This window comes from Rhinoraja longicauda, chromosome 7, assembly GCF_053455715.1.
Source record: "Rhinoraja longicauda isolate Sanriku21f chromosome 7, sRhiLon1.1, whole genome shotgun sequence".
In the NCBI taxonomy this organism is placed as follows: Eukaryota; Metazoa; Chordata; class Chondrichthyes; order Rajiformes; family Arhynchobatidae; genus Rhinoraja; species Rhinoraja longicauda.
Genome location: NC_135959.1, coordinates 29,940,431 through 29,968,030, shown reverse-complemented (window position 1 = coordinate 29,968,030; position 27,600 = coordinate 29,940,431). Strand labels below are relative to the sequence as shown.

Here is a 27,600-nt window from a genome sequence, read left to right as displayed (position 1 = left end):
CAAATATCTTTTTTTCTGGGCTTATTTTTGGATGCAGTACAGAAATGAGGTATCCATGAGCAGAAGCTGCATTCTGGGCGGGTCTTTCATTCTTTGTTGTTCCTGTATATTTCTGAATACAGGAATGAAGTCTTCCATTATCTACTCTATGTGAGATTCACTATCGTTGAGGTGAAGGCTTCCTATGCTTTAATGACCTCGTGACATGAGGCTTAATCAAATTAAAAATAATCAGCCATTGGATGCCCTTTATTCCCACATTAGTGGGTGTACATGATCAATAGACAATAGGTGCAGGAGTAGGCCATTCAGCCCTTCGAGCCAGCACCGCCATTCAATGCGATCATGGCTGATCACTCTCAATCAGTACCCCGTTCCTGCCTTCTCCCCATACCCCCTCACTCCGCTATCCTTAAGAGCTCTATCCAGCTCTCTCTTGAAAGCATCCAACGAACTGGCCTCCACTGCCTTCTGAGGCAGAGAATTCCACACCTTCACCACTCTCTGACTGAAAAAGTTCTTCCTCATCTCCGTTCTAAATGGCCTACCCCTTATTCTTAAACTGTGGCCTCTTGTTCTGGACTCCCCCAACATTGGGAACATGTTTCCTGCCTCTAATATGTCCAATCCCTAATTATCTTATATGTTTCAATAAGATCCCCCCTCATCCTTCTAAATTCCAGTGTATATAAGCCTAATTGCTCCAGCCTTTCAACATAAGACAGTCCCGCCATTCCGGGAATTAACCTAGTGAACCTATGCTGCACGCCTGGAGTACATGGTTTTTATTAGGAACTAGAGTAAAATTTAGTTACTTTTCCTCTTCCTGCTCTGGATTCTGTTTTCTTCATTCTTGAATGCCCAAGCAGGATCTCTGTTGACCTGTTGAATAAGTTGCAAGGGACGTAATAGGTGATGATCAAGTTTACCCCTCTGGTTCCTGCGCCCCTCCTCCTCCCCAGGTATCTGGTGATGTCCTAGCTTTCATTGTTGCTGTGATTGGGGAGGACAAGATAGGCCTTTACTGCCACACTCCAAAGGTATTGCAAGTGGACTTTCAAGAAGTTTTACTCATGGAAATCACAAATTGAAAATTAAGGGAATGGTGGCTCTTATGATTTGCAACAGGCTCTATGTCCTCAATATGATCCTGAAATGCAATGAGACTTTGGTCTGAACCTTGGGGAGACCAGTAATGGTGGTATATAAATGTGCTCACCTGACCTATTATTATTTGCTGAAGGCAAACAAGTGGAAGTTTGGTTTCCTACAGTGAGATATGATATAGATCAGTGACTGCTACCTAAGAACCCAGTGGCCACAATGCTGAGGGCGATAGTGTTGTTTACTTTGGAGAGCAGAACAATCTATGCACAGTTCTAAGGCTCATGCTGGTCTGCTTTCTGAATATCACAGATCCCCAACATGAACAAATTCAAAAATCTCTGCAATGTTCCTCAGAGTGTAGGACTCTGTGAGATGATATTACATCTAAGCTCCTCTTATCCAATTCTACCCTGCCTTCATACCTGGCTTATGGCTTCAAGTCATCTAGCACAACTGGTACGGTACCTTGTAAGCACCTACTGGAAGGTGATTGTATCCACATCCATACTCCAACTGGTCATGAGGATTCAGAATATTGTCCAAAAGACTGTAGAACTTAGACCAACAAAGAGTTCATGGCTCTTAAATCTACACAGTTGCATGAACACTTCGATGAATTTAGGAGTGCCTAACGATACACTTTGGGATCAAGTGATCTAATTTCTACTGATAACATTAAAATATCATTGAGAAAGGACATTATATGCTCATCCCATACAGAACATGTTTCAAAGGTGATTTGCGACATGACAAGTTGATCAAATGTTGTAAAACAAACTGGAAAATGTTACAAGGGACTCTGGGAAACACTGATTTTCATATCCTGAGCACTGATAAACCCATACCATCATGCAATTAAATTTCTAGGCTAACAGTACTTATTTACTATTAGATTTATATCTTCCTCATATTAAACTATCCCCATAACTGCTGAATCTTCCAGTAACATATGCATGATGAATGAATAACTAAATCATATTGTGCAGCACGCAGAGTAACTATGTTCTAAGTCAGACTAAGATCCCAGATGATCAAGAAGTTCTGGGAACCAAAGACAATAAATCACTCTGACACTGCAAGTTTTTCCATGCTAAAGGAAGAGGAAAAACTTGGCTAGGTATCCCCAAACCCTGGCAGCAGCTGCTCCAATCCAGGCTAACAGGAAATAGCATGGAAGAAATGCAGCATTTGGCACATCTGGAATAGATTGCCTGGCTTTAAAAATAATGCCTAATTCCCTTGTTCCCAGTGATGAGATTTTAGACTTCCACACCATAGCCAACAAAATTGCTTAGAATTAGATAAGCAACTAGATTAACCCTCTCCTAGTCATTATACACACAAGCAATTTATTTAAACTGAAATTATTTTGAGCAATTAACAGAAGGTTTAAACTTCCACCAAATTATGCAAATACCATACAATTGATGAACCATTAATAAAATAACAATATGCAATCGATCATTGGTGATCTACGTCCTAACTACTTTATTCCTTTTGGATGAAACTGATCACTTTAGTTCAGACAAAACAGAAAACAATACTTGCATTAGATCAGCCATCTTTGCAGTCGTCCTGACAAACATTTAGAGAATGGTGCCCAAATTAGATGAGGCGTCTTAAAAATGAGTCAAGCCCTTTTAAATGTTAAATTTTCTCCTATATATACTCTGGATACCTCCTGTTTCCCTGGCAGGAAGCACCCCCTGGTGATAAGAGTACAATGGTAAAAGGTGAGAGGGAGCACCCTGGGAATCAACATTCACCTCAGACACTATGCAGTCTTGTGCAATTGGTCAAATACAGGCAAGGAAACTGATTACAACCTACTATCCTCCCTCAGCTGATGAATATCACTCTGAACACCTGAATGAAACACTGATGGTAGCAAGGGGAGGAATGCACTCTGAATGGAAAACTTCAATGTCCATTAGCAAGACTTGCTTGGGAGCACTATCATTGACCCACCCCATAGCTGTCTGCAGTAGACAGTAAACAGAGCAAACCAATGTGAGGAATGAATTCAACTCGATCTTCGACCACCACCCATTTCAAATTCGGTCCACCAGGAAATTGGTAGGAGTGACGAACATATTGCTCCATGAGGACCAACAAGTAAGTAGGTCTACACAACAATGACACCTTCCATTATGTTGTATAGCACTACAATTGTATTTACTTGGAAAGGGAAAAAACATGGCATTTCTGAGGCAGCATCAAAAAAATACCCAAGTATAATGTGTTACATCACAGTCACGCACATCTGGCATTCTAATATTCTAATCAAACCAAGGAATAAAACCTGATTCAATGATGGATGATGGCTAGGAAGCAACACTATGCATAGCCAAAAGTTAGTAAACCCGCAACCAAAAACTATGTGCCCACTATATGGCAAATCAGCAGACAAGACCTAATCAAAATCCACAATCATTGGATTAGATCAAAGCTCTGCATTTCCGCCACGTCTGGTGCAAATTAAACAGCTAATTTAAAGAGGAATCTCCACTCTCAATGGTCCAGCACCCAAGTGGTAAAAGCAAGAATTTGTAACCAAGTTAAGCTGCAATTGCTAGGTGTACAATTCACCTCAGTTCCTTTCTTATTAAATAATGTCATACAAGAGTTTTCTGCCAGTTCACTTACCCCATTCCACTGACAGGGCTGCAGGCACTACCCAAAAGGCTGTAGACTCCCAGGGTCTAGTACAATAGATATATCCTCATTAGATAGCCTTATCTCTAGCCAAGCAGGTTCCAAATGCCACAATGTCATTTGTCTGAAAATGTGGAGAATCGCCCAACGTGTCCAATCCAACTAATTCGTACATAATCAGTAGGACTTGTCATGACCAAAATGACTTAAGGTTGACGTTTCATATCCAGGACCTTTATTAGTCTTCAGAAGAAAAGCGACCTAAAATGTCTTCCATCCATTTTCCTCCACAGATGCTAAGATCCTCTAGTAATTTGTTCTTTTTTTCCAAATTCAAGATTCCAGTATCTGCAGTCTCTTGTCACGATGGAAAGTGATGTTGACAAAGCTTTCAGTCACCTGTTCATGAATGTCAAGTACTTCACCAGGATCGTTGAGTTCCAGACCTCATTATTGCTTTGGTGCAAACATGAATCACAGGTGAGATTGACTGCCTTTACCAGGGCCCTTGAATGATTAATTTGTTCAAAGGCTGCCTTGCTATTAAAGTTCAAGTTAACAGGCACCAAGAGCGAGCCTAACCACCGACCCGTGATATTCAACTACATTACAAAGATACTGCATTCCAGATACCCCACCAACATCCTGAAGGTCACTGAAAAGCAGAAACTCAACTGGCATCAGTCATACAAAAATTGTGGCTACATAAGTAAATCAGAATTTCGTTATCCAGTAGCAAATGACTCTGCTCTTACACCCTGACACCAGCCTGACTTGCCAAATAGAACTCCAACAACACACAAGTTCAAGAGCATCCACGAAAAACAAAGCTTAATTGGTACCCAACCAATCATCTTCAATATTGATTCCTTCCACCACAAGCATACTGCGGTGCAGTGTGTACCTCTGACAAAATGTACTACAGTTACTCACCTCCACTACCTGACAGCACCTTCCACAACTTCCGTCACAAAGGCAAACACAACAGGTGCATGAGAACAGTAACATTTGCCGGTTCAGAAAGTCACACAACCATCATAATTTGGAAATATATTTCCATTCATTCATCGGCATTAAATCCTGGAACTTCACCTCAATAACTTTTACTTTTAGAATACCTTCTCCAGAAGATCTGCAGTAGTTCAACATGGCTCACCATCTCAAAGGACGATGAGCGATGAGCAACAATTAGCAATCTCACTAAGAATCAAAGATAAAAGAGCAGAGCAAGATAGACCACTCGACCCTAAAAACTGTAGTATGTCATCGTGCCATTTTAGTAGGCAGAAACTTGCAGAAACATTTAAAAAGAAAAATAACAAAAATCTGTGAATTGATAGATGAGATATATTCTGCATTTTTATGGTATCATCACATACTGTTCCCCCAAAACACTGATTGCACTGCAAGAGGCATAGCGAACGACGGATTTTGCTTGCTAAAATGGCTCCTTTGCGCACTACACTTCAGTATAGGCGATTTCAACGGAGTGGTTCATCTTGCTCCTCTAGTATCTTTGCTAAGAATGCCCACATCACAGAAAACGGATAAACAGTTCCCAATTCAATTTGATGCTACGAGTGATCATACTGTATAATGAAAATGGTAATGGGGAGAAATATGTAGAGGAATAACTTTGTTGAAGCAATTGTGCGCAGATACATTCACAAAGTTTTTTAATTACACAAAATCCTTAGTTAATTCAACCATAGCATTTTAAAACTACAAATGAAAGGGCTAACATCCATGTAAAGCAGCACTGCTCTTTTTGTTTGATCCAAAGTAATTTGCAGCCTATGAAGTACTCCATGAAGAAAATGGATAAGTGGCATTTCAGGTGGGACCTTTGCTCAGACTGAAGCTCTGAAGAAGGGTCACGACCCAAAATGTCAGCTGTCCATGTTCTCCAGAAATGCTGCCTGACTTGTTGAGATATCAAGCACTTTCTTTTTTTTTTGTACGCCAGCATCTGCAGTTTGTTTCAACAAGTATTCTATGACGTTTGGCTTGCATTATATAGCAAATATGACACATATTTCCACAAAACAGATTTCCACAAACAGCAGTTTGATAATAACCAAATAATTCAATGTGCAGGGTGTGCCCGTGTCCTTTAGCCTAACTCGAGGCTCTAATGCTATGGTTTTAAAAAAGAAACAGAGACATGATTCTGGTCTGAATCAAGAGCTAATTTATTGAAAGTAATCAATGCTACCAAGGAGTACGAAAGGCAGCAAACACCCCAAAAGAAAGTAAATGCCATGATTACTTTTGGTTACTACATGCCTCCTAAAGTCAATGTTTATGTTTAAGCATATCTTGCTTCAAGTTTTAAAACTAAATGTCATTATTTCAACTACTCCCCAATGTTACCACAACAGTAACTGTAGTGTCACAAAGAGAAGATCATCCAGTTAGTATTTTGTCATTGATACCATTGATTTTGCATGACTGTCATTACATATTCATCAAAATGTCATTCAAAGCCGAAATGCTGTCAATGTTCTGCTCCGTCCAGGGGCTCTGGATAATTTTGATGTTTCCTTTTATACTTGTTAGATCCCAAGTCTTGGTGCCGCAATCCAAAATTCTCCTCCTCACGTTTCAAATCCCTCTGCAGCCTTGCACCTCCTTGAATCCCTAACCTCCTCAAACCATACAATCTTGTAATATCTCTCCCGTTGCACCTAGAGTATTTAACAGTTCCACTTTTCCTTCACTGGCATACATGCATTGAGCTACCCAAGTACCAAGCACTGGAATTCTTTCTTTATCTAGGTTCACGAGGTTAATTCCCGGAATGGCGGGACTGTCGTATGTTGAAAGACTGGAGCGACTGGGATATATACTCTGGAATTTAGAAGGATGAGAGGGGATCTTATTGAAACATATAAGATTATTAAGGGATAGAGGCAGGACACATGTTCCCGATGTTGGGGGAGTCTCGAACCAGGGGCCACAGTTTAAGAATAAGGGGTAGGCCATTTAAAACGGAGATGAGGAAAAACTTTTTCACTCAGAGTTGTGAAGCTGTGGAACTCTCTGCCTCAGAAGGCAGTGGAGGCCAATTCCCTGGATGCTTTCAAGAGAGAGTTAGATAGAGCTCTTAATGATAGTGGAGTCAAGGGATATGGGGGGAAGGCAGGAATGGGGTACTGATTGTGGATAATCAGTCATGATCACGGTGAATGGCGGTGCTGGCTCGAAGGGCCGAATGGTCTACTCCTGCACCTATTGTTTATTGTCTTTTAAGATGTGCCTGAAAACCCAAAGCTCTTAAGATTCTGGACCAATTGTCACTCAGTTTCAAATTTTATCTGGCTGCAACTGCCAAATTCAAGCTGTTTATAAGGTATTTGAATGAAAACCATTAAATGAGTATATAATTAACATCATGTAAAATCATTGATACCAATGACAGAATAATGACCTGATGACATCCTCCATATGACACCACATGTATTGTTGTGGTATCATTGGGGAGCTGCTAAAATGAGACCATGCTTTTTTTCATAACAGCATTTGCCAAAATGCACAGTGCTAGTAACGATTCTCTGCACCATACAGCTAATTTGATATTTGATTTCTGCTATGAAATTTGCATTTTAATCAAATTGTTGTGAATCACTCCCATAGAGAATGTAGGTCAAGCACAATATCAGAATCACAGTCCCGCATCATTTCCATTCTCATTGCTCACAAGGAGTAATTTCTTATTGTCACAGGGCCTCAGTTAATATATGAGAAAAGGCATTCCTAGATGTAGTTGAAGTAAATTCCAATGTAAATTAATGGCCATAGTATCAATTAACTTGTGTAGGAAAGAACTGCAGATGCTGGTTTAAATCGAAGGTAGACACAAAATGCTGGAGTAACTCAGCGGGCCAGACAGCATCTCTGGAGAGAAGGAATGGTGACGAATCCAAATCCCCGAATAGACAATGGACAATAGGTGCAGGAGTAGGCCATTCGGACCTTCGAGCCAGCACCGCCATTCAATGTAATCATGGCTAATCATCCACAATCAGTAACCCCATTCCTGCCCTCTCCCCATACCCATGAATACAAATCCAAGGCGTACCTATGGGCACTCGCATGGGCCCTAGCTATGCCTGTCTCTTTGTAGGGTATGTCAAACAATCAATGTTCCAGGCATACACTGGCCCTATCCCCGAACTCTTCCTCCGCTACATTGATTGCAATGGTGCTCCCCCTCCTCCCATTCGTAACAAGGACAGAGTCCCCCTTGTCCTCATTTTCCACTCCATCAGCCTACAGCATATAATCCTCCATTTTTGCCATCTCCAACAGGATCCCACTACTGGCCACATCTTCCCATCTCCACCCGGTACTGCTTTCCGCAGAGACTGTTCCCTCTAAAACACATTGGTCAACTAGTCCCTTCCCACCCAAACCACTCCCTCCCCAGGTACTTTCCCCAGCAACCACAGGAGATGCAACACCTGTCCCTTTACCGCCCCCCTCGACTCCATCCAAGGACCCCAAACACTCTTTCCAGGTGAGGCAGAGGTTCACTTGCATATGTCCAACCTCATCTACTGTATCCTCTGTTCCAGGTGTCAACTTCTCTACATCGGCGAGACCAAGCGCAGGCTCGGTGATCGTTTCACTGAACACCTCCGCTCAGTCCGTCTTAACCTACCTGATCTCCCAGTAGCTCAGCACTTCAACTCCCCCTCCCATTCCCAATCGGACCTTTCTGTCCTGGGCCTCCTCCATTGTCAGAGTAAGGCCCAGCACAAATTGGAGGAACAGCACTTCATATTTCGCTTAGGTAGTTTACACCCCAGCGGTATGAACATTGACTTCTCTCACTTCAGATAGCCCTTGCTTTCTCTCTCCATCCTCTCCCCCTTCCAGTTCTCCCATTCATCTTACTGTCTCCAACTACATTCTATCTTTGTCCCGCCCCCTCCCCTGACATCAGTCTGAAGAAGGGTCTCGACCCAAAATGTCGCCGATTCCTTCTCTCCTGAGATGCTGCCTGACCCGCTGAGTTACTCCAGCATTTTGTGTCTACCTTTGCATCAATTAACTTGTTTGTTAAAGATAACATCACAGTTCTTTCTCTAAAAAAAATGAAGTGAATGTGTGCAAGTGTTCCTTCATTATCTAGACAAATACAAAGCAGAATTTTTACAAAAAATCTCATATGCACTTTTATTCAAATTCAGAAACAAAACTGTACTGCAAATTTCTTTTTAATCTGAATTGCTGAAAATCAAATGATCAAATCAGCATCTATTCCTCAAATCTTTGCGTGCAGAATACTGCACTTACATCTTTTGCAAACTCACAACAAATCACCATCATTGATTTCAAATGTTCTTAAAATACCCTTTTGACTTTATTACTTTCTTTCAAGTATTTTTGTTTAAAAAGCATACATTGAAATGAACAATCCTTTCAAAATAGTCATTTGATTTGATGATTGACTTTAAAAAGAAAATCAGGCAAATAAAGCAAGTTTATAACAGGATGTAAAAAGCTATTGCTTCAGTTTACCGTTGAAATTTATTAACTAAATTCCAGTTACATTTCCCTAACAATTTGATGCAACGTTTGAGCAGATAAGAGAATAGAGTTAGCAAAGCAGTTTCATGTCATGCAATAGTCAATTGTAAAAAGTGAATAATGAAAAATAAACCAGCAAAGCCATTTCAAAAGCTTAAAACCATACAAATACATGGGGTTACCTCCTGCTCTGAAAGTTTATAAAGGCATGTCAAGAAAGTCAACAGACCTCTGATTTCAATTCCAGTAAAACTTTTTTTTTTTTAAATATACTACCTTAGCATTGAAAAGGGCTGCTTTCAAATGTCAATTATTTAAAATAATTCTAGATTTTTTTTCTCAAAATTATGGCCAAGTGGGCAAGAGACAAAGCCCTTTGGATATCCAGTTACAAACTTATTAGCATCTATAGCATAAACATTGTGGTCAATAATTCAGGAAACAAGGATGGCTTCACTATGTCTTGAGTAGCAAGTAGTAATTCAGAACTTATTAATATTCAAAAGGGCTTTGTGTATATTCACTTTTTATTTTTTAATTTCAAATCTGAAAGGATAAGTTCCAACCATCAAGCAATTCAGAACATTGACTCATTTTGCAATGAGTCTTTCAATTAAGTACTTTGCTTAGATTTTGTGGTAACTCATCTTGTTTATTCTTCAGTAGTTTTACAAGCAAATAACTTGGCAGCTTGAAGCATATCTGGATATGTCACATTAGGAAGGAATGTTCAAGTTGCTCACCAGCCACATTCTAGGAGATATAAAATTATAAGATTATTTGGGATTTCCATCATCTTCCTCATTTCCCTTTGTCTTCTACAGTTGCATGCTTCTGAAGGCAATACATTATAAAATGGAACAGTTGCATTGTTGTAATCAATCTCCTGATATTTCACCCGTAGGAATATTCATTCTATGCTAAATTTGGAAATTAACTTTCTCTGCACATCCGATATTATAATGGACTTTGGTTAAAGCAGACGGATCTGCCGACCAGCCCCCAGTTCGCACTGCCACCCAAGCCCTGGCTTCCGATGCCATCCCCGGCTTGCAAGGTGCACAGTGAGCCATTCTTTACCCATGGTCCAGTTGACATGGTTCACTGTAGCCCTTGTGGACAGCACTTTCTTTAGGAAGCTTCCCTCTCACCAACTAATGCTTCTATCTGTTGGACATCGTTTGTCCACTCAGCCTTCTCCACCAACCCATTTAATAACATTTATGTTCTGAAATTTTTATTTTCATTAAACTCATTTCAAGATTGACTATTGAAAATCCATTTTTTAGTACTCTTTTAAAAATAAATTTTGCAAACCAATTTTGATTGTGAACCACTCTGCATACATTTTGCTTACATGTTTTAATGAGTCAGTGCGGGGATGAGTGAATGTGCATGTAAATGGACAGCAAATCTGGATTCTTGGCAATCAAGCAACAGAATGCCAGACAGCAACCTCTGTGAAATGTTTTCTGCGGTTGGTAGAGGATATGGAAATTCTGCTGAGATTGAACCTGGAGAGCCAGTATATCAGGGCCATTATGATGCAACCAGGAAATAAGAACCTAGGTCAGGATAAAGTGGCAGTAGGGGAGGAGAGATTATGATATCAAAGTTGCATTCAGGGGGTGGGGGAGGGGGGTGATTGCAAAAGCTAAGAGCCTTAAATGCTTTTGGGCCAAGAAGCACAGAGTTCCTTTTTGCTCATTTCCTCACTTGAGATTTTCCCTCTGGTTTACTGATGTTTAAATTGCAATGTAATTATTCTACCTACCTATTTTTCCAGTACCCTCTTTAAAGGCCTGTTATATGTTTGTACAAAATGACGACTAATGGAGTTGGATTATTTGATCCTAGTACTCAAATATTTCTCCTCGGATGGTCCTGCTCAATGCTGGTAATCTTGGAAAAATGATTCGGCACTTTATGGACAAATGTAACTAATACTTCACATGTCCCTAGATCTGCAGTTTGGGACTAAATAGAAGATGCTTGTGCATAGCACTTAAAAGCAAGCTGGCAAAACAGGACAACACTGATGAAATGTTTTTAATCGCACTGAGCAGATGCTCACTTCCTTATATATGAATGATATTAACAAACTAAATAGGTGAAGAAAAAAAGTAATCTTTCAAATCACACATAAAAACAAGTAGAATAAGTCACACTGTTATTCAATTCCCATTGAAACGTGTCATTACCTCTAGTAAATGAAGAAAAGTCTGGTCCTGTGTGCTGCAGCCATATTTTCAGACATGTTTCTGATTTTCAGGTAGTTGATAAAACCTCTGAAAAACAGCAGCAACCCTAAAGAGAAAAGAAATACTAAATATTTTACTGAGTCCCAAAAGGAATAAAACGTGTAAATATTCTTTATTTTAGAATGGATATAATTATGTTATCAACAATGTGAACAAAGAATTAATCAGTTGGAAAGGTTTGCAAGGACCATAAAAAAATAGATTACAGCCGATGAGGGTAACAGATTTAAAACCAACTACAAAACACAGAAACAAATTATTCTCACTTTTAGAAACATAGAAGCATACAAAATAGGTGCAGGAGGCCATTTGGCCCTTTGAGCCAGCACCGCCATTCATTGTGATCATGACTGATCATCCACAATCAGTAAACTGTGCCTGCCTTCTCCCCATATCCCTTGATTCCACTAGCCCCTAGAGCTCTATCTAACTCTCTTTTAAATTCATCCAGTGAATTGGCCTCCACTGCCTTCTGTGGCAGAGAATTCCACAAATTCACAATCTGGGTGAAAAAGTTTCTTCTCACCTCTGTTTTAAATGGCCTCCCCTTTATTCTTAGACTGTGGCCCCTGGTTCTGGACTCCCCCAACATTGGGAACATTTTTCCTGCATCTAGTTTGTCCGGTCCTTTTATAAATGTATACATCTCTATAAGATCCCCTCAGCCTTCTAAACTCCAGTGAATACAAGCCCAGTCTTTCCAATCTTTCCTCATATGAAAGTCCCGCCATCCCAGGGATTAACCTTGTGAACCTAAGCTACACTGCCTCAATAGCAAGGACGTCCTTCCTCAAATTAGGAGACCAAAACTGCACACAACACTCCAGATGTGGTCTCATCAGGCCCATATACAACTGCAGAAGGACTTCTTTCCTCTTTTACTGAAATCCTCTTGTTATGAAGATCAACATGCCATTAGCTTTCTTCACTGCCTGCTGTACCTGCACGCTTCCTTTCAGTGACTGGTGTACAAGGACACCCAGGTCTCGTTGCACTTCCCCTTCACCTAATCTGACACCACTGAGATAATAATCTGCCTCTTTGTTTTTGCTGCCAAAGTGGATAACCTCACATTTATCTACATTATACTGTATCTGCCATGCATCTGCCCACTCATTCAACCTGTCCAAGTCACCCTGCAACCTCCTAGCATCCTCTTCGCAGTTCATACTGCCAAACCTGCTAGTATTGCTTCTAATTCCATTATCCAAATTATTAATATGTATTGTAAATAGTTGGGGCCCCAGCACTGAGCCTTGTGGCACTCCACTCGCCACTGCCTGCCATTCTGAAAAGGACCCGTTTATTCCTACTCTTTGCTTCCTGTCTGCCAACTAATTCTCTATCCATGTCAATACCCTACCCCCAATACCATGTGCTCTAATTGTGCTCACCAACCTCCCGTGTGGAACCTTATCAAAGGCTTTCTGAAAGTCTAGATACACTACATCCACTGGCTCTCCTTCATCCATTTTACTTGTCATATCCTCAGAAAATTCCAGAAGATTAGTCAAGCAGGATTTCCCCTTCATAAATCCATGCTGACTTGGACCAATCCTTTTACTGATATCCAAATGTGCCGTTATTACCTCAACAATAATTGACTCCAGCATCTTCCCCACCACCGATGTCAGGCTAACTGGTCTATAATTCCCAGTTTTCTCTCTCGCTCCTTTCTTGAAAAGTGGGATAACATTAGCTACCCTCCAATCCACAGGAACTGATCCTGAATCTATTGAACATTGGAAAATGATCACCAATGCGTCCACGATTTCTAGAGCCACCTCCTTGAGTACCCTGGGATGCAGACCATCAGGCTCTGGGGATTTATCAGCTTCAGAACCATCAGTCGCCCCAATACTATTTCTCACCTAATGCAAATTTCTTTCAGTCCTGTGTCTCCCTAGATCCTCTGTCCTCCAGTACATCTGGGAGATTGTTTGTGTCTTCCTTAGTGAAGACAGATCCTAAGTACCTGTTCAACTCTTCTGCCATTTCCTCGTTGCCCATAATAATTTCACTTGTTTCTGCCTTCAAGGGGCCCACATTTGTCTTTACTAATCTTTTTCTCTTAACTTACCTAAAGAAGCTTTTACTGTCCTTCTTTATATTCTTGGCCAGCTTCCCCTCGTAGTTCATCTTTTCAACCTATATTGCCGTTTTGTTACCTACTTTATTTTGTAAAGTGCCCAGATTTTCGATTCTCACGAAACATTAAATAACCAACATCAGTTGAAGCTACTATGGATCTTCCATATTTTAAGTGCAGTGTACAAAGAACAGATCAAATAACACAATAATTTTCATACTTCACCCTGCAGAAAGCATACTTCACATTACCCCTCTCACCATCTCAACAAACGCAAAGAAAGATAATTTTAATTTAAAATGAGAAATGGATTATATAGGAAATGAAATGTCAGTTCCTTGAATTTAAATTAGCGGTGATGCACTGTCCAGTCTTCTCGCTCGTACTTGGAAAAGGATGAAACAGGTGTATTTTCCAGAAGGAACTGAATTCATTTTCTACCAGCAATCTATCTGACAACTGTCCTTTATTACAACATTCTTCAAACAAATTGCAACATGGCCAATTCAAAATGCGTCAAAGCAGAAACAAAGCTGCAATATAATTAGTGACAAAACATGAGTGATTATTCATGTACAGTGCAAAAACAAAATTCAGTTCTGAAATATAATCAAAATGTAAATGTTCAAAATTAGGTGTTAATCTGGAATGCCAATGAACGAAAAATGGATGTCTTTTTCCAATTGAATTTAATGCTTATTTGCTACTAACCTTTAAATTAAATGTGCAAACTCCATACCGACAACACCCATAGTCAAGATCAAACCTGGGTCTCTGGCACTGTCAGATTTAATAGGAACCTTCCTCTTCTCCCCCTTCCCATCGGGCAAAAGATACAGAAGTGTGAAAATGCACACCTCCAGATTCACGGACAGTTTCTTCCCAGCTGTTAAGAGGCAACTGCACCATCCTACTGCAACTAAGGAACTGTCCTGAACTACTATCTACCTCATTGGTGACCCTCAGACTATCATTGATTGGACTTTACTGGCTTTATCTTGCACTAAACATTATTCCCTTATCGTGTATCTGCATACTGTGAATGGATCGATTGTAATCATGTATTGTCTTTCCGTTAGCAAGCAACAAAAGCTTTTCACTATACCTCGGTACACGTGACAATAAACTAAACTGAACCTTCCGTGCAACAACACATTCTCAGCCCATAACTATGGTCCCTATACACTCATGATGGGCAGCCAAATTCTGCTCTATCTCCATTTACAAATTTGCAAATGACATCATCATAGTGAGCTAGACCTCAAATAATGATGAGACAGAATACAGAAAAGAGAGAGGTTAGTAAATAGTGTCAAGACAACAACGACTCCTTAATGTCAGCAAAATTAAGGAGCACACAATTAACTTCAGGAAGTGGGTGAAGAAGAAAGAGAGGAGTACACATACCAGTCTATATCAATGGTGCATATGAGAAGTGGAGATGATTGAGAGCTTCAAGTTCCGAAGCATAATATCTCCAACGATTTGTCCTGGTCCAACCACATTTACGCAATGGCCAAGAAAGCAATTGTCAACAACTCAACTTCCTCAGAAGGCGCGGGGGATGGGGGGGGGGGGGGGGGGGGGGGAGGGGCTCTGTTGCTTTTCACTGTACCTAGGTACATGTGGCAATAAAGTATCACTCATTCATTCACTCATTCAACATAATCAAGGACCATTCATACAATGGTCATTTTCTCTTCTCCCTTCTCCCATCGGACAGAAGATACAAAAGCTTGAAAGCATGCATTATCAGATTCAAAACTAGCTTCTTCCATGCTATACCCATGACAATCGAATGAGCCTATCATCTGCTACGGATGAATTCATGATCTCCCAATCTACCTCATTGCAGCCCTTGCAATTTTTTAATCTACACTTCCTCTGTAGCATTGCCTCACGTACAAAAATGATCAGATTTTGCAATGTATTATCGAGCTTGTATTCATTAAATATATATGTTAAGTATCCCTGTACTTAATTTGTTTGATTTTTATTTTCAAAATTTAGTCCTTTAACCCAGAATAAAAATTAAAAAATTGAGATAATTAAAACTTTACTCAGGAAGTCTTTCCTTCCTTCCTAACGCTGAGACATAGCTCCCCAAATATGAATCACCTTCCAATAATTCTGCCAAGTTGTTATTTCTCTTGTTCAACTTTGATTAGTCCAACTCGAGTTCTGATAATGGCCATATCATAGAGCACCAGCGTAGATTTAGAGAGACAGAAACAAGTGATTTTGGCAGGTAAATGATTTTGTCATTCCTTGTCAGATCTGGCTAAACAACAGAAGCACCACTGAGACATGTTCCCAAATTGTTTATTATTCTAGGATCATGCTTGAATGCAAGGATAACTTCTGACTCCCTTCCCCATTGTAAACAATCTGCTTAAACTCCTTATTCTCCACTCTTACCTCCAATGAATATATTGACACCAGCTGCTTCTCTCCCTTCCTAATATGTACAACTTCCCTACCAGTTTTCAGTCACGAATTCAAACTTTTTTCCTGTTTCTCTCCCATCTCCTCTTTGTGGCTTTTCCACCTGGACTATCGATAACTACTCATTGAACCAAATTCTCATTGAAATGCAGACTGCATGACTCTTCCTCCATGGCTCTCATGATTAACTGACAAGCAATGGCCTTCAGAAGACGAATCAATACCTTCAGGGCTGTTGACAATACCCCCCACCCCTTCCCACCTAAAAAAAACTTTCTATCCTTGCATATTATTGCACTGATGTTCAAGCACCCTTTCCTTTCAAATATCTTAGCATATCATTTTGCTTCCAAAATCTGTTGAGATCTTTTGAGAACCTTCACGTTTGAATCATTCCAGGTAGACTTCTATCTCTGTCAGAGTTAAGATAGTTTTCTTCAAAGTCATTATCTGCAACTCTGATATGTGCTTCTGACCATTAATATTGTGTTGAGGTCCATCTCACAAACATAATTTGATCTACTAGTGAAGTTTTCCTTTGTTATTGGAAAATTCATCAATCCTAATATCCTGGGGTTGTCCTTCCAAGTTTGTCTCTCCATAAGTAGAGTTTCCCATGAGGTCATGACCTCATGGGAAACTTTGCTGTTTATGTTTTAATATACCAAGTTTTTACCAACCCTCACCCCTTGATGTCTTACAATAGCATTAAACAATGCCTTAGCAAATAATACATCAATGCAGGCTAAATCTGGGAATACTTTGTGTTTTTCTTCTTCTATATAACAGTCTAAAAATCAGACACCCTTCATGAATTGCCTTGAAATCATCCCAGTACAAAAAAGGTTATATTCATGACAAGTTGCAATCAGGACATTGATTTATCAAGTTTTCCTCAGATTTGGAGTGCTAACATTTGAAAAAATATATATTTTTTCTTCTTTCCATATTAAATATTACACTGCAATATTTATCCAGTGTAGCAGAGGTATTATAACACCATGGTTCTGTTGCTCCCAAGTCCACCATTTAAATCAATTAGTCCATTTGAGAATTTCTAGAGTAGACTTGTGCCGTCCTGATCAGTAGAGTGATAATCGGATTCCTGTTTAAGAATGTTACATGCACGTGCAATTACTGTGACAATGTCTGTACCATCATACTCAGAAAACAATTTTAAAGAATAATAGTAGGCATAATGAACATATGACAGGGAGCAAAAGATCCACCTTTAGAAATGTGAGAAATATTTATTGTTAATAACAGTAAAATAATGTTAATCTTTATAATAGTTGGAAGCAATGTCTGCAAATCAGAAAAATGATTTATTCTATTAATGGGTTATTTTGCAGTTTGCAAACACGTTTCTCAAGTTTCACTTCTTCCAACCTTTCCAAATAGATCATTCTTCTGAGAAGTCTAAGGACAATAACATAGTAACAGGAAAAAAAAATCACCAAATATAAACAAGTCTGATTTGCCAAAAGTAATTCAAATTAGAATTTGCAATCTAAAATGGAATTGATCAATCTCAAGTTAAGTCCCCTGTAATGGGCACTCTTTAAGAGATAAATAAATCAATGAATTTATTTATTTAGAATAAATGGTTTCAAACTTTCTACCATATATGTGCATTCACTAACACACATTTGTACCGTGTTCTTTTCATAATACAAGACGTAAGAAATGCTCCCATGTGAATGAAGGGGAGAGACAGCAAAACTTCAATAAATACTCAAGCATAGTTAAGCAATTACACACCTGTTAGGCATAATGACACAAAATGCATTTCTTAAGGTGGCACATAATAGGCTTGTCATCAAGATTGAAGGCCGTGGAATTAAAGGGTCTGCAGCAGCACGGATAGAAAATTGGCTAAGTAACAGGACATAATAGTAGTGAAAGATTGTTTTCTGTATGGGGGAGGGTGAATTGTATTTGAACTCCAAGGGTCAATACTAAGATAGTTGTACTTAATATTTATTTAGAATTTAGACTTGGGTGTAAAGCAGACTATTTCCCAATTTGCAGATGACAAAAAGCTTAGAAGTGTAGTGAACTGTGAGATTGATAATAAACTTTAAGTAGATTTAGACAGAATGATGGGATGGGCAGGTAAGTTACAAATAAAACTTAATACTGAGAAACATGAAGTGTTACATTTTGGCAAGAAGAATAACAAGAGGCAATACCAACTAAAAAAAGGCATAAGCAGAAAAGATCTACCCTAGTCAACACAATTCAGTATGTCTCCTGGGGATAGACATGCAGAGGTTGCTGAATGAGGCAGACAAGTTGAAAGAAAGCATACAGAATCTTAGGTTTTATAAACATATAACATATAACAACTACAGCATGGAAACAGGCCTGTCCGGCCCTACCAGTCCACGCCGACCATTCTCCCTGACCTAGTCTCATCTACCTGCACTCAGACCATAACCCTCCAATCCCCTCCTATCCATATACCTATCCAATTTACTCTTAAATAATAAAATCGAGCCAGCCTCCACCACTTCCACCAGAAGTCCATTCCATACAGCCACAACCCTCTGAGTAAAGAAATTCCCCCTCATGTTACCCCTAAACCTTTGTCCCTCAATTCTGAAGCTATGTCCCCTTAACAAAGGCACAGAGTACAAGAGGAAAGAAAATCATGATGAACCATAATAAAACACAAGTACAGCTACACTTGGAGTATCCTATCAAGTTCTGAGCACTGGACCTTTGGAGAGGATAACAAAGAAATTGACCAAAATGATTCCAGCGATGAGGAACCTTAGTTATGTGGACAGACTAGAGGGGCTGGAGTCGTTCTTGGCAAAGCAAAGGTGACATGGGAATGTTACAGTGGTGCATGACATGCAAACAGCATTCCTCCTTGATGCAAAAAACACAAAATGTGCTTCCATTATTGGAGGAAACAAGGGAACATAGTTTAAAACAAATTGTTAAAAGAACAAAAAGTAACAAAGATTTTTTTTTAAACAGAGTGAGTGGTTAGGGCCAGGGATGCTCTGCCACACATTGTACAGGATTCCAATTCAATTGCAGCTTTCAAAAAGAGTCCCATTAAGTATCTGAAAGGAAATAACTTGCATGGAAACAGGCAGAGGAATACACATTGGAATAAGATGGATTGCACTTGCATAGAGTAGGTGTGCTGGAAGGCTTCCTGTGCTGTTACCATTCTATGAGGATTACTTAATTATATAAATCTCTGCTTCCAGATTACAAACTGTGATGACAGCATAAATTAAACAAAGCAGCTGACTACAATTTTTACACTATTCAAAATGCCACTTTAGACTCACATAATATAAAACTTAATGGACATAATGTCGAGCAGCCATGTGGTTATGTAGCAATAGAAAACAAAAATATAATTTTCACTGCAAAACTGAAACTTTTTTGAAATCTTTTTCCACTTCTGGCAGAGAAAATAGTAAGGGAAAAAACAAATTCAAATGAAACATTGACATTACTGGAATTTTATCTGAAATACTTTGAAAACTGTAACAAAAACACACTATAAACCTTCAGTAACTAAACAGAGAAGTTCTGAAATTAAACACACAAAAGAAAATCCACAAACTTTCAACAAAATCGAGTAAAGCCCATCCAGAGAAAACGTATATCATGTTATTGATGGGATCTGATCTCAGACATGTCCCATAATTACATAAAATAGATTGTGGAAAATAAAAATGAGCTCACCAAGAACAAGGAATATCCACCAAAGCCAATATTGCCCATTGAAATAGCCATTGAAATAATCAGAAAACTGAAAAAGAAAGACAATAAATTACCAAAAACAACTTATGCAGCACAAAGTTTTACCTTCCCATTCTCTTTAATAAGTTACAGCATATTATTTGCAAGAGATTTTGAATCTGTATATTTTTAGTTGTGACTAAGCAGTTGAGCACAGTAATTTGGTAGTTGTCAGATGGCAGGTGTAATTCATTCTCAACATTCTTTGAGTATTATTTGGCACATTTGATAACTTAAAAGCAATTATAGTGGTTTTGAAATGAGTCATAATTAAGGGAAAATCATTGAAAGAGGGTGTCAAAACTTTGGAAAAACATGTAGTATACAATAACAAAGATATCTGAAGCTTATCAAAAGCTAATAAAAAATTACTGCAAATTGGAATATTTCTTAAAAGATCATACTTTGATAAAAATGTGAATGTTTGATTTCATGCATGTTTTCAAATATGTGACAAAAACTATAATTCATGCTCAATTTATCAGTTCATTTTTGCCGAATTTTAAACCAGAGACCAGCTACAGAACATATTCAAAATAAACAATGCATTCAACTGTATCTAATGTGGAAACAGATTTCCTAAGACTCCAAATTGTTAGAAGGGCTCCTAATTGCATCTTGCACATTTCAACAAGGGTTTACTGCCTTAGTTTTCTACCCAATGACATCCACACATGCTGTTGCCACAATTTTCTCATGCACATCTGATTCATGCCAAGCCTGCTGGCTGTATGAGGTTTAAAAAATGTACTCTCTAACATTGACACAAGACCACTGATTATTAATCAAGGCCCACACAATTTTCTTTTAATGATCCGTATCTCCTTTTGTTTGTTACAAAATGAGCAATCTGTTTTCTTACCTGACTTTTGTCATTGCTTTCACAATGCAATGAGCGTACAGCTCCTAACAAAATCAAATCATTGACATAAGAATATAGTTCAAGAACACTGTTCTTGATATTAACATCACATCCATATTAGTTTATTTGTAGCAGAGTGGGATGTCACAATGACCTTTTGAAAGAAGAGCTTTTGACCTTGAGCACTCCTGCTGCTAATCACTGCCAAGCTTCAAATTCCTGGACGTTAACATCTCAGATGACTTGTCCTGTGCCCAGCGCATACACGTAATCACAAAAAGGGCACAATAACATCTCTACTTTCTTAGAAATAGAAAGAGATTTGGCATGTCACCAAACACTCTAAAACAAGCTTCAGCAGATACACTGTAGAAAGTATCCTGACTGGTTGCATCATGGCCTGGTTTGGCAATTCCAATGCACAGGAATGCAAGAGGCTACAGAGACCGATGGACCTGGTCCATCAAAGGCATTATCCTCCGGACCATCAAAAGTATTTACATAGAAAATATGTGCAGGAGGAGGCCATTTGGCCCTTCGAGCCAGCACCACCATTCATTGTGATCATGGCTGATCATCCACAATCAGTAACCTGTGCCCAACTTCTCCCCATATCCCTTGATTCCGCTAGCCCCCAGAGCTCTATCTAACTCTCTCTTAAATTCATCCAGTGATTTGGCCTCCACTGCCCTCTGTGGCAGAGAATTCCACAAATTCACAACTCTCTGGGTGAAAAAGTTCCTTCTCACCTCAGTTTTAAATGGCCTCCCCTTTATTCTAAGACTGTGGCCCCTGGTTCTGAACTCGCCCAACATTGGGAACATTTTTCCTGCATCTAGCTTGAGCAATCCTTTTATAATTTTATATGTCTCTATAAGATCCCCTCTCATCCTTCTAAACTCCAGTGAATACAAGCCTAGTTTTTTCAATCTTTCCTCATACGACAGTCCCGCCATCCCAGGGATCAATCTCGCGAACCTGCGCTGCACTGCCTCAATTACAAGGATGTCCTTCCTCAAATTAGGAGACCAAAACTTGAGGTGATGCCTCGAGGAAGCGGCATCTAATCATCAAGGATCCCCACCATCTAGACCATGCTCTTTTCTCACTGCTATCATTGGATAAGAAGTAGAGAAATCCAAAATTCCACACCAGGTTGAGGAACAGTTACTTTCCTACAACCATCTTGAACCTGCACAAAGCCACCATTCTACCTTGGCAATGGAACACTGTGCACCACCTTTTGCACAACCATGGACACGTTTTTTCTCTAATTGTGTTGGCTGAGTCAATGTGCCAGTGGACGGTTTTTATTGTTTTTGTACTTCGCCATACTGGATATAGTGCATATAGCAATAAACTTGACTTAAATCGAAGGATATCAGTCTAATGGAAGGATTCTTACTCAAAATTTATTTTTCAAACCAAACACTTCAGCATACAATTCACAGGAGAGTACAACATAGCTAAATGAATCCAAAAGCAGAATTTCTACATTTTCTGTTGAATTATAATGTTTCGACTCTGAATGCTGCAAAAAATAAATGTTTTAAAGAAGAAGGCTGTGATAGCATAGGGGACAGGTACTGCTCCTTCCTAGAAACCAGACTGCATGCATCAATAATCAAAAGAAAAGCAATCAGACACCCCACTGTGGTTGCTATTCAACACAAGTCAAATGTCTTGTAAGATTTTTGTAGTAGGTTTCTTTTGTTCCATTTTATGTTAACAGTCTTGCAAAATTCTTTCATCCCTTACCTTTCTCCCTTTTACAACTATTATAAATGGTGTTGGACCAACAAAAGCTTGTAATTATTCAAAGCAGTATATTGTCATTTGATTTTATGCATTTTGGATATTATCGTATTAACATCTTATTTAATGGCAAAGTTAATCATTTCTTAAGTAAAACAACTGAAACTACTGGTGAGCCCCAATAAATAAGATGGGTGCAAATTTAAGGACCTAACCCAAGATCATATTGAAAGCACTGAAAATTAAATTCTATTGGATCTTGACAATTTAAGATAGGAGCAAGCTTGAGATTTTATTTCATTCCAAACAAATGAGTATGTTGATTCCTAGTTGAATATGTACTACATAACATTCTTTTTAAAAACAACCATGTAAAAAGATGTTTTACCATTTCCCCAGGAGCATTCCGAGATAAATTTATCATATATCTTTTCAATCAAGTTATAACAGTCACACAGCACAGGAACTGTCCCATCAGCCCTCCAAGTCTACTCCCACTATCAAGCGTCCATTTACATTAATCCTATAGGTAGCTGGAGCCAAGGCAACAGGAATGGAATTGAAATTAGCTACTGCTGGGCAACTGCATGAATAAACCTTCCTTAAAAGCACATTAGAAATTAGTTGATATTGGTCTACACTGTGCAATATACCTATAGTTTTACAAGATGTGCAGACATAAAAGCATCAACCATTTTAACCAATACTAAACTGGAGAAAAAGCATCAGATAAACATATTTATTTCTGGCAAGACCCAAGGAAACAATATGGTGAATGAAAAAATATCCTTTTCCAAGGATGAAAATGCTATCTTAAATCGTCATTCTTTGCCCAATTCAGCATGCTGAAAAAACTGTTATATAGAACCAATGATACGTCACTGGAGAGAAAAATCACCTATCAAGAGCAGTGGTATCGAGGAGGAAAAAATTGAATAAAACTCAGACAAAATAAATACCAAGACCATTAAGAGTTTTAAGCACTGTTTTACAACCAATTAATATGACCACATTATGTGACAAGAATAAAACTGTACCTTACATTCTAAACGTGGCCTAAAGAAAATCTTGTACAGACACATTAGTGATAGTTGTTTTGTGGTATCCTCAACAGTCCAAAACCAATTTAGACACTGATCAAGGTTGTTTTAGAAGGAAACACCAAAACATTGAAACACAGTGAAGCTTCACCCATGTAATAATTTTGCTGATGCTATTCATGAGCATTTGTTAGTGATGCCTAGAAAAGCTCCAGAGAATGTGTCTGATAACCTCTTAGACGTTTTCTGCTTGAGATGTAATACCAGTGGAGAATAAATTCAACTTGCCATATTTTGACTTAAAGGTTAATTTTGACAACAAAATGGATCAATGCATATAAAAAAGGCAACTGCCATTCCATCTGCAATATAAAGAATAAAACAAAACATTGCAAAATTTTGCCTTGATTGAAAATGACATGCCATTGGAACCCCAGATCAAATGAGGCAGACTGAAAGCCAATACAGGTTGAGCACCAATTTTCTGGCAACTGATGGTTCCCGCCCACCCCTATAACGTGGCAAATGGTCCGAGAGCTCAATTGTAATTTCCTGAGCGGCCACAGATAGCAATGTGATAGGCGAGCGCCCTTTCGAGTCATGTCCCTCCATTGCAAAAGAGTTATTTGTTTGCATCTAAACATTGAAATCCCTCCTTGTCCTTGTCTAATTCTATCTCTGCTGGCTCAACGTTCAAGTTTTTTGTGTTTCAACTCTCCACGCACCACCACACAATCTCTTCTCCCATCATTCTGTTCAATTTTCCACTTACCCAGTGGAATGCTGAACTCCCTGTCGCGACTTCTCTAACCCTCATTTTTACAACCCCTTTATAATGGATTTTGAATATATTACAGATGGATCTGCCAACACATCCCCGGCTGCCTCCATCTCCCCGGGCATTTAGAGTCTCGGCTTCCGACTCACAAGGTGCACCAGCGAGCCCTTCACCTGTTCACACCTGTTGTTGCGGCTCACATCGTAGCGTCTGACAGGACGTGTTTTCTTCAGGCAGCTGCCAACAACAGAACATGCTCGGTCACTGTGGAGCCCCCATCCTTCTCACCTGATGTCACTTCCAAGGCGGTGCATGTCGACGACACCGAGGGAGGAGGCAGGGTGACGGGGCAGAGAAGAGGCAGACTCGATTGAGCGACGGGAGAAGGAGGCGGCGGCAGCGGTCGAGCAGGGAGCAGACAAAGCCAGTGCTGACAGCAAGAAACACAGCAGGTGAGAGGGGAGGGAGCCCCATGGTGACTGAACGCATTCTGTCGGTGCTGGCGGCCTGAAGAAAATGCTGCACCCAAGGTGAGCCGCAACAATAGCCTGTCACCAGACCGTGCGGTGGGTAAGAAGGGTTCGCTGGTGTACCTTGCGATTCGGGGGTGAGGTTGGAAGCTGGTGCTCTAAACAGCTAGGGAGATGGTAGGAGCCGGGGATGGGTCAGCAGGTCATTCCATTCACATTCAGTTTACATGGAGTTGGAGAAATTTCTTCAGTCAGAGGGTGGCGAATCTGTGAAATTCATTGCCACAGACGGCTGAGGAGGCCAAGCGAAAGAATTTTTTTAAGGTGGAGAATGACAGATTCTTGATTAGTAAGGGTGTCAAAGGTTATGGGGAGAAGGCCCGAGAATGGGTTTGACAGTGAAAGATAGATCAGCCATGATTGAATGGCAGAGTAGACTTGATGGGGCCTTTGCTGCTCATGGTACTTATGGTTTATTTAAGATTCTGGGACTTTATGGTGCTTTAGTGACACGGGAGGGGTGTAATTAGCGGGCCCGGGGTGTATTGGCTTTTCATTGCCATGTGACCTCTGTTAGTTCAGAAAAATCAGATAATCCAGAAAGGCTCTGGAACCGAGGGTGCCGGAAAAACAGTGTTTAACCTTTACATACATTTCACATAGTAAATTGCAAGCAAACACTAAACATGTCCATCAAATGCAAAACGAATTGAAAGGACAATCCATCCAATTTATGCTGCACAAAAAATTCAAAATAGAGGCAAAGTGAGGCCTTTAGAAATTCAGCTACCTGCCGACTTCAGAAATCTTAAAAAGGATTTTAATCTGAGATTAAGAAAACAATGTTAATTGTTATCTAGTAATTCTTATTGTCTAGTAATTATTCTTCAAACTAGGACAGTTGCTCAGTAGAGTTGGAAAATACAATTTGGATGTCAAGAAAAATACCGTTTCTGGTTTTGGGGAAGTTTATCCTAGTTGCTTAACTGAAATGATGAATAATTTGAGAGTTTGCTTCCAAAAACCATTGTTTCCGAACTCCAGACAAAATTAGAGAATTACTTCCTCTGTTTTATGGTTGTATGTACAAACTGTAAACACAAAAAGCACCTCATCCGAAACCAAGATTCTAAGTTTCCTGACTCTACAAAGATGTAACCAATCATGATCAAGTTGTCTTTAATATGTAAACTTTATTAGCTGATCTCATTGTGCATTCAGCAGTTCCAATCCAAATCTGAATTCCCTTAGTAACAGTGCAATTTCACCAAAATACTAACCTGAATCAGCAGTCAGTCAGTTCAGGATCACCCTAACATTTTTCCTTTTTTTGACTCATTCATTTTACATAGTGTCATTGACATTTATTGGGCAACCCCAATTGCCCACAATAGGCCAGACGAATAAGGATGGTGAATTTCCATCCCTGAAGGACATTGGTAATCCAGGTGATCTTTTAAAACAACCCAGTTTTATGCTTGTCATTACACGGGTCGTAGACTGAAACTTTAACCAATTTTTTTCTTTCCACAGATGCTGCTTGACTGACTAAGTTCTTCAATTATTCCTATTTTTGGCAGAACTAATTGAGCTGCTGCCACACAGCTAGTGACCAGAGTTCAATCCTGATCTCTGGCAGCATCTGTGCAAAGCTTACACATTCTCCTGGTGGTAGCATGCATTTCTTCCAATTACCTCCCCATCCGGCAATTATGCAGAGGTGCCAAGAGATGACATCTGTGTTGTTTCACCTGGAGAGTGCTTGATGATGCCCAATAAAAGTCATATCTGACACTGGCCAATACCAAATTTTAAGCCGAAGTCGAGAAAAGATACACATGTGTTTCCAGTGCACAATATGTCAGTCTCCCAGTTAAGGCTAGGCTGCAATTTTCAAACACATTTAACTCCTTACTGGCAGTAAAATTGAGCAACCATTGTTTCTGACGTCTGGTGGACACTCAAATATTGCATTGGTTAATGTGTTACAGCACATCAGCCAGGGCACCCTAGCTAGTCCCATTAGGAGGGGATCCATGTTGAAAATCTCAAACACTGCATAAGTTATCCCATTAGAACAGGAAACAGCATCAGCACTCTCTCTGTGCATGTAGGTCAAACCAGTGTAGTGGTCAGTAAGTCTAGCAGGTCAGAAATCCTTGATGGAACTGGTGATTTCAGCTGGGCATATATAATCAATTCTCCATTCCTGCTATCCTACCAGTGTCTGCTGAAAAAGTGGCCAAATTACACAGGTGAAATGGTTCAAGCTTGTCTGAGAACAATTCAGAACATAGCTAGCCACCACCAGGCACTGGGAATCTGTGAAATTAAACTCCAACATGACTCAGTGCCTTCATAAATTTGGGATGAAATGAGAGGGAAAACTTCAGAGTAAAGTCTAAAGTGTTCCCTCCTATTTTCATCTCAAATTTATGAAGGCACTGTGTGATGTTAAGGTTTGATTCTGCAATCTAATAACAAACAATTATGTATGATTATTAGTAAAGGGAGTTGGATTAAAACTGTAGAATTTCTATCGGAGCCAAAATATTTGAAGGAACATTGCATGTTGAGTTTCCAATGTAGCAGTTGAATACCCCTTGGAAAGTGCAGGTTATTGTCAATAACAGAATAAAGGACATCTCCTTACATAATTTCCTCAGAATATGATCTGATGTTCTGTCAGATGAAGATGTGCATATGCAAAGGAGTTAACTTACTTTGCCTGCTGTGACCACTTATTTGCCAATCTTCATATAGCACACATTTTAAATAAATTGGGCAACTGTGTATAAATAAGTTAGTATTTAGTCTAAATAAAAAGGTGCA

At 39.4% G+C, this 27,600-nt stretch overlaps 1 protein-coding gene across 2 annotated transcripts in view; it reads right to left on the bottom strand.

Annotated features, from left to right (window-relative positions):
- Positions 1-5,753: 5,753 nt before the first annotated feature.
- ndfip2 (Nedd4 family interacting protein 2) overlaps positions 5,754-27,600 on the bottom strand; it is a 53,847-nt gene continuing 32,000 nt past the window's right edge. For both annotated transcript variants that reach the window (XM_078402322.1, XM_078402323.1), the window contains 3 exons: positions 19,807-19,873; positions 11,499-11,604; positions 5,754-10,050 (listed from right to left, as the gene is read on the bottom strand). In XM_078402322.1, the coding sequence (XP_078258448.1) occupies positions 11,501-11,604; positions 19,807-19,873 (171 nt within the window). In that variant the 3' untranslated portion in view covers positions 5,754-10,050; positions 11,499-11,500. The remainder of the gene's footprint in view (positions 10,051-11,498; positions 11,605-19,806; positions 19,874-27,600) is intronic.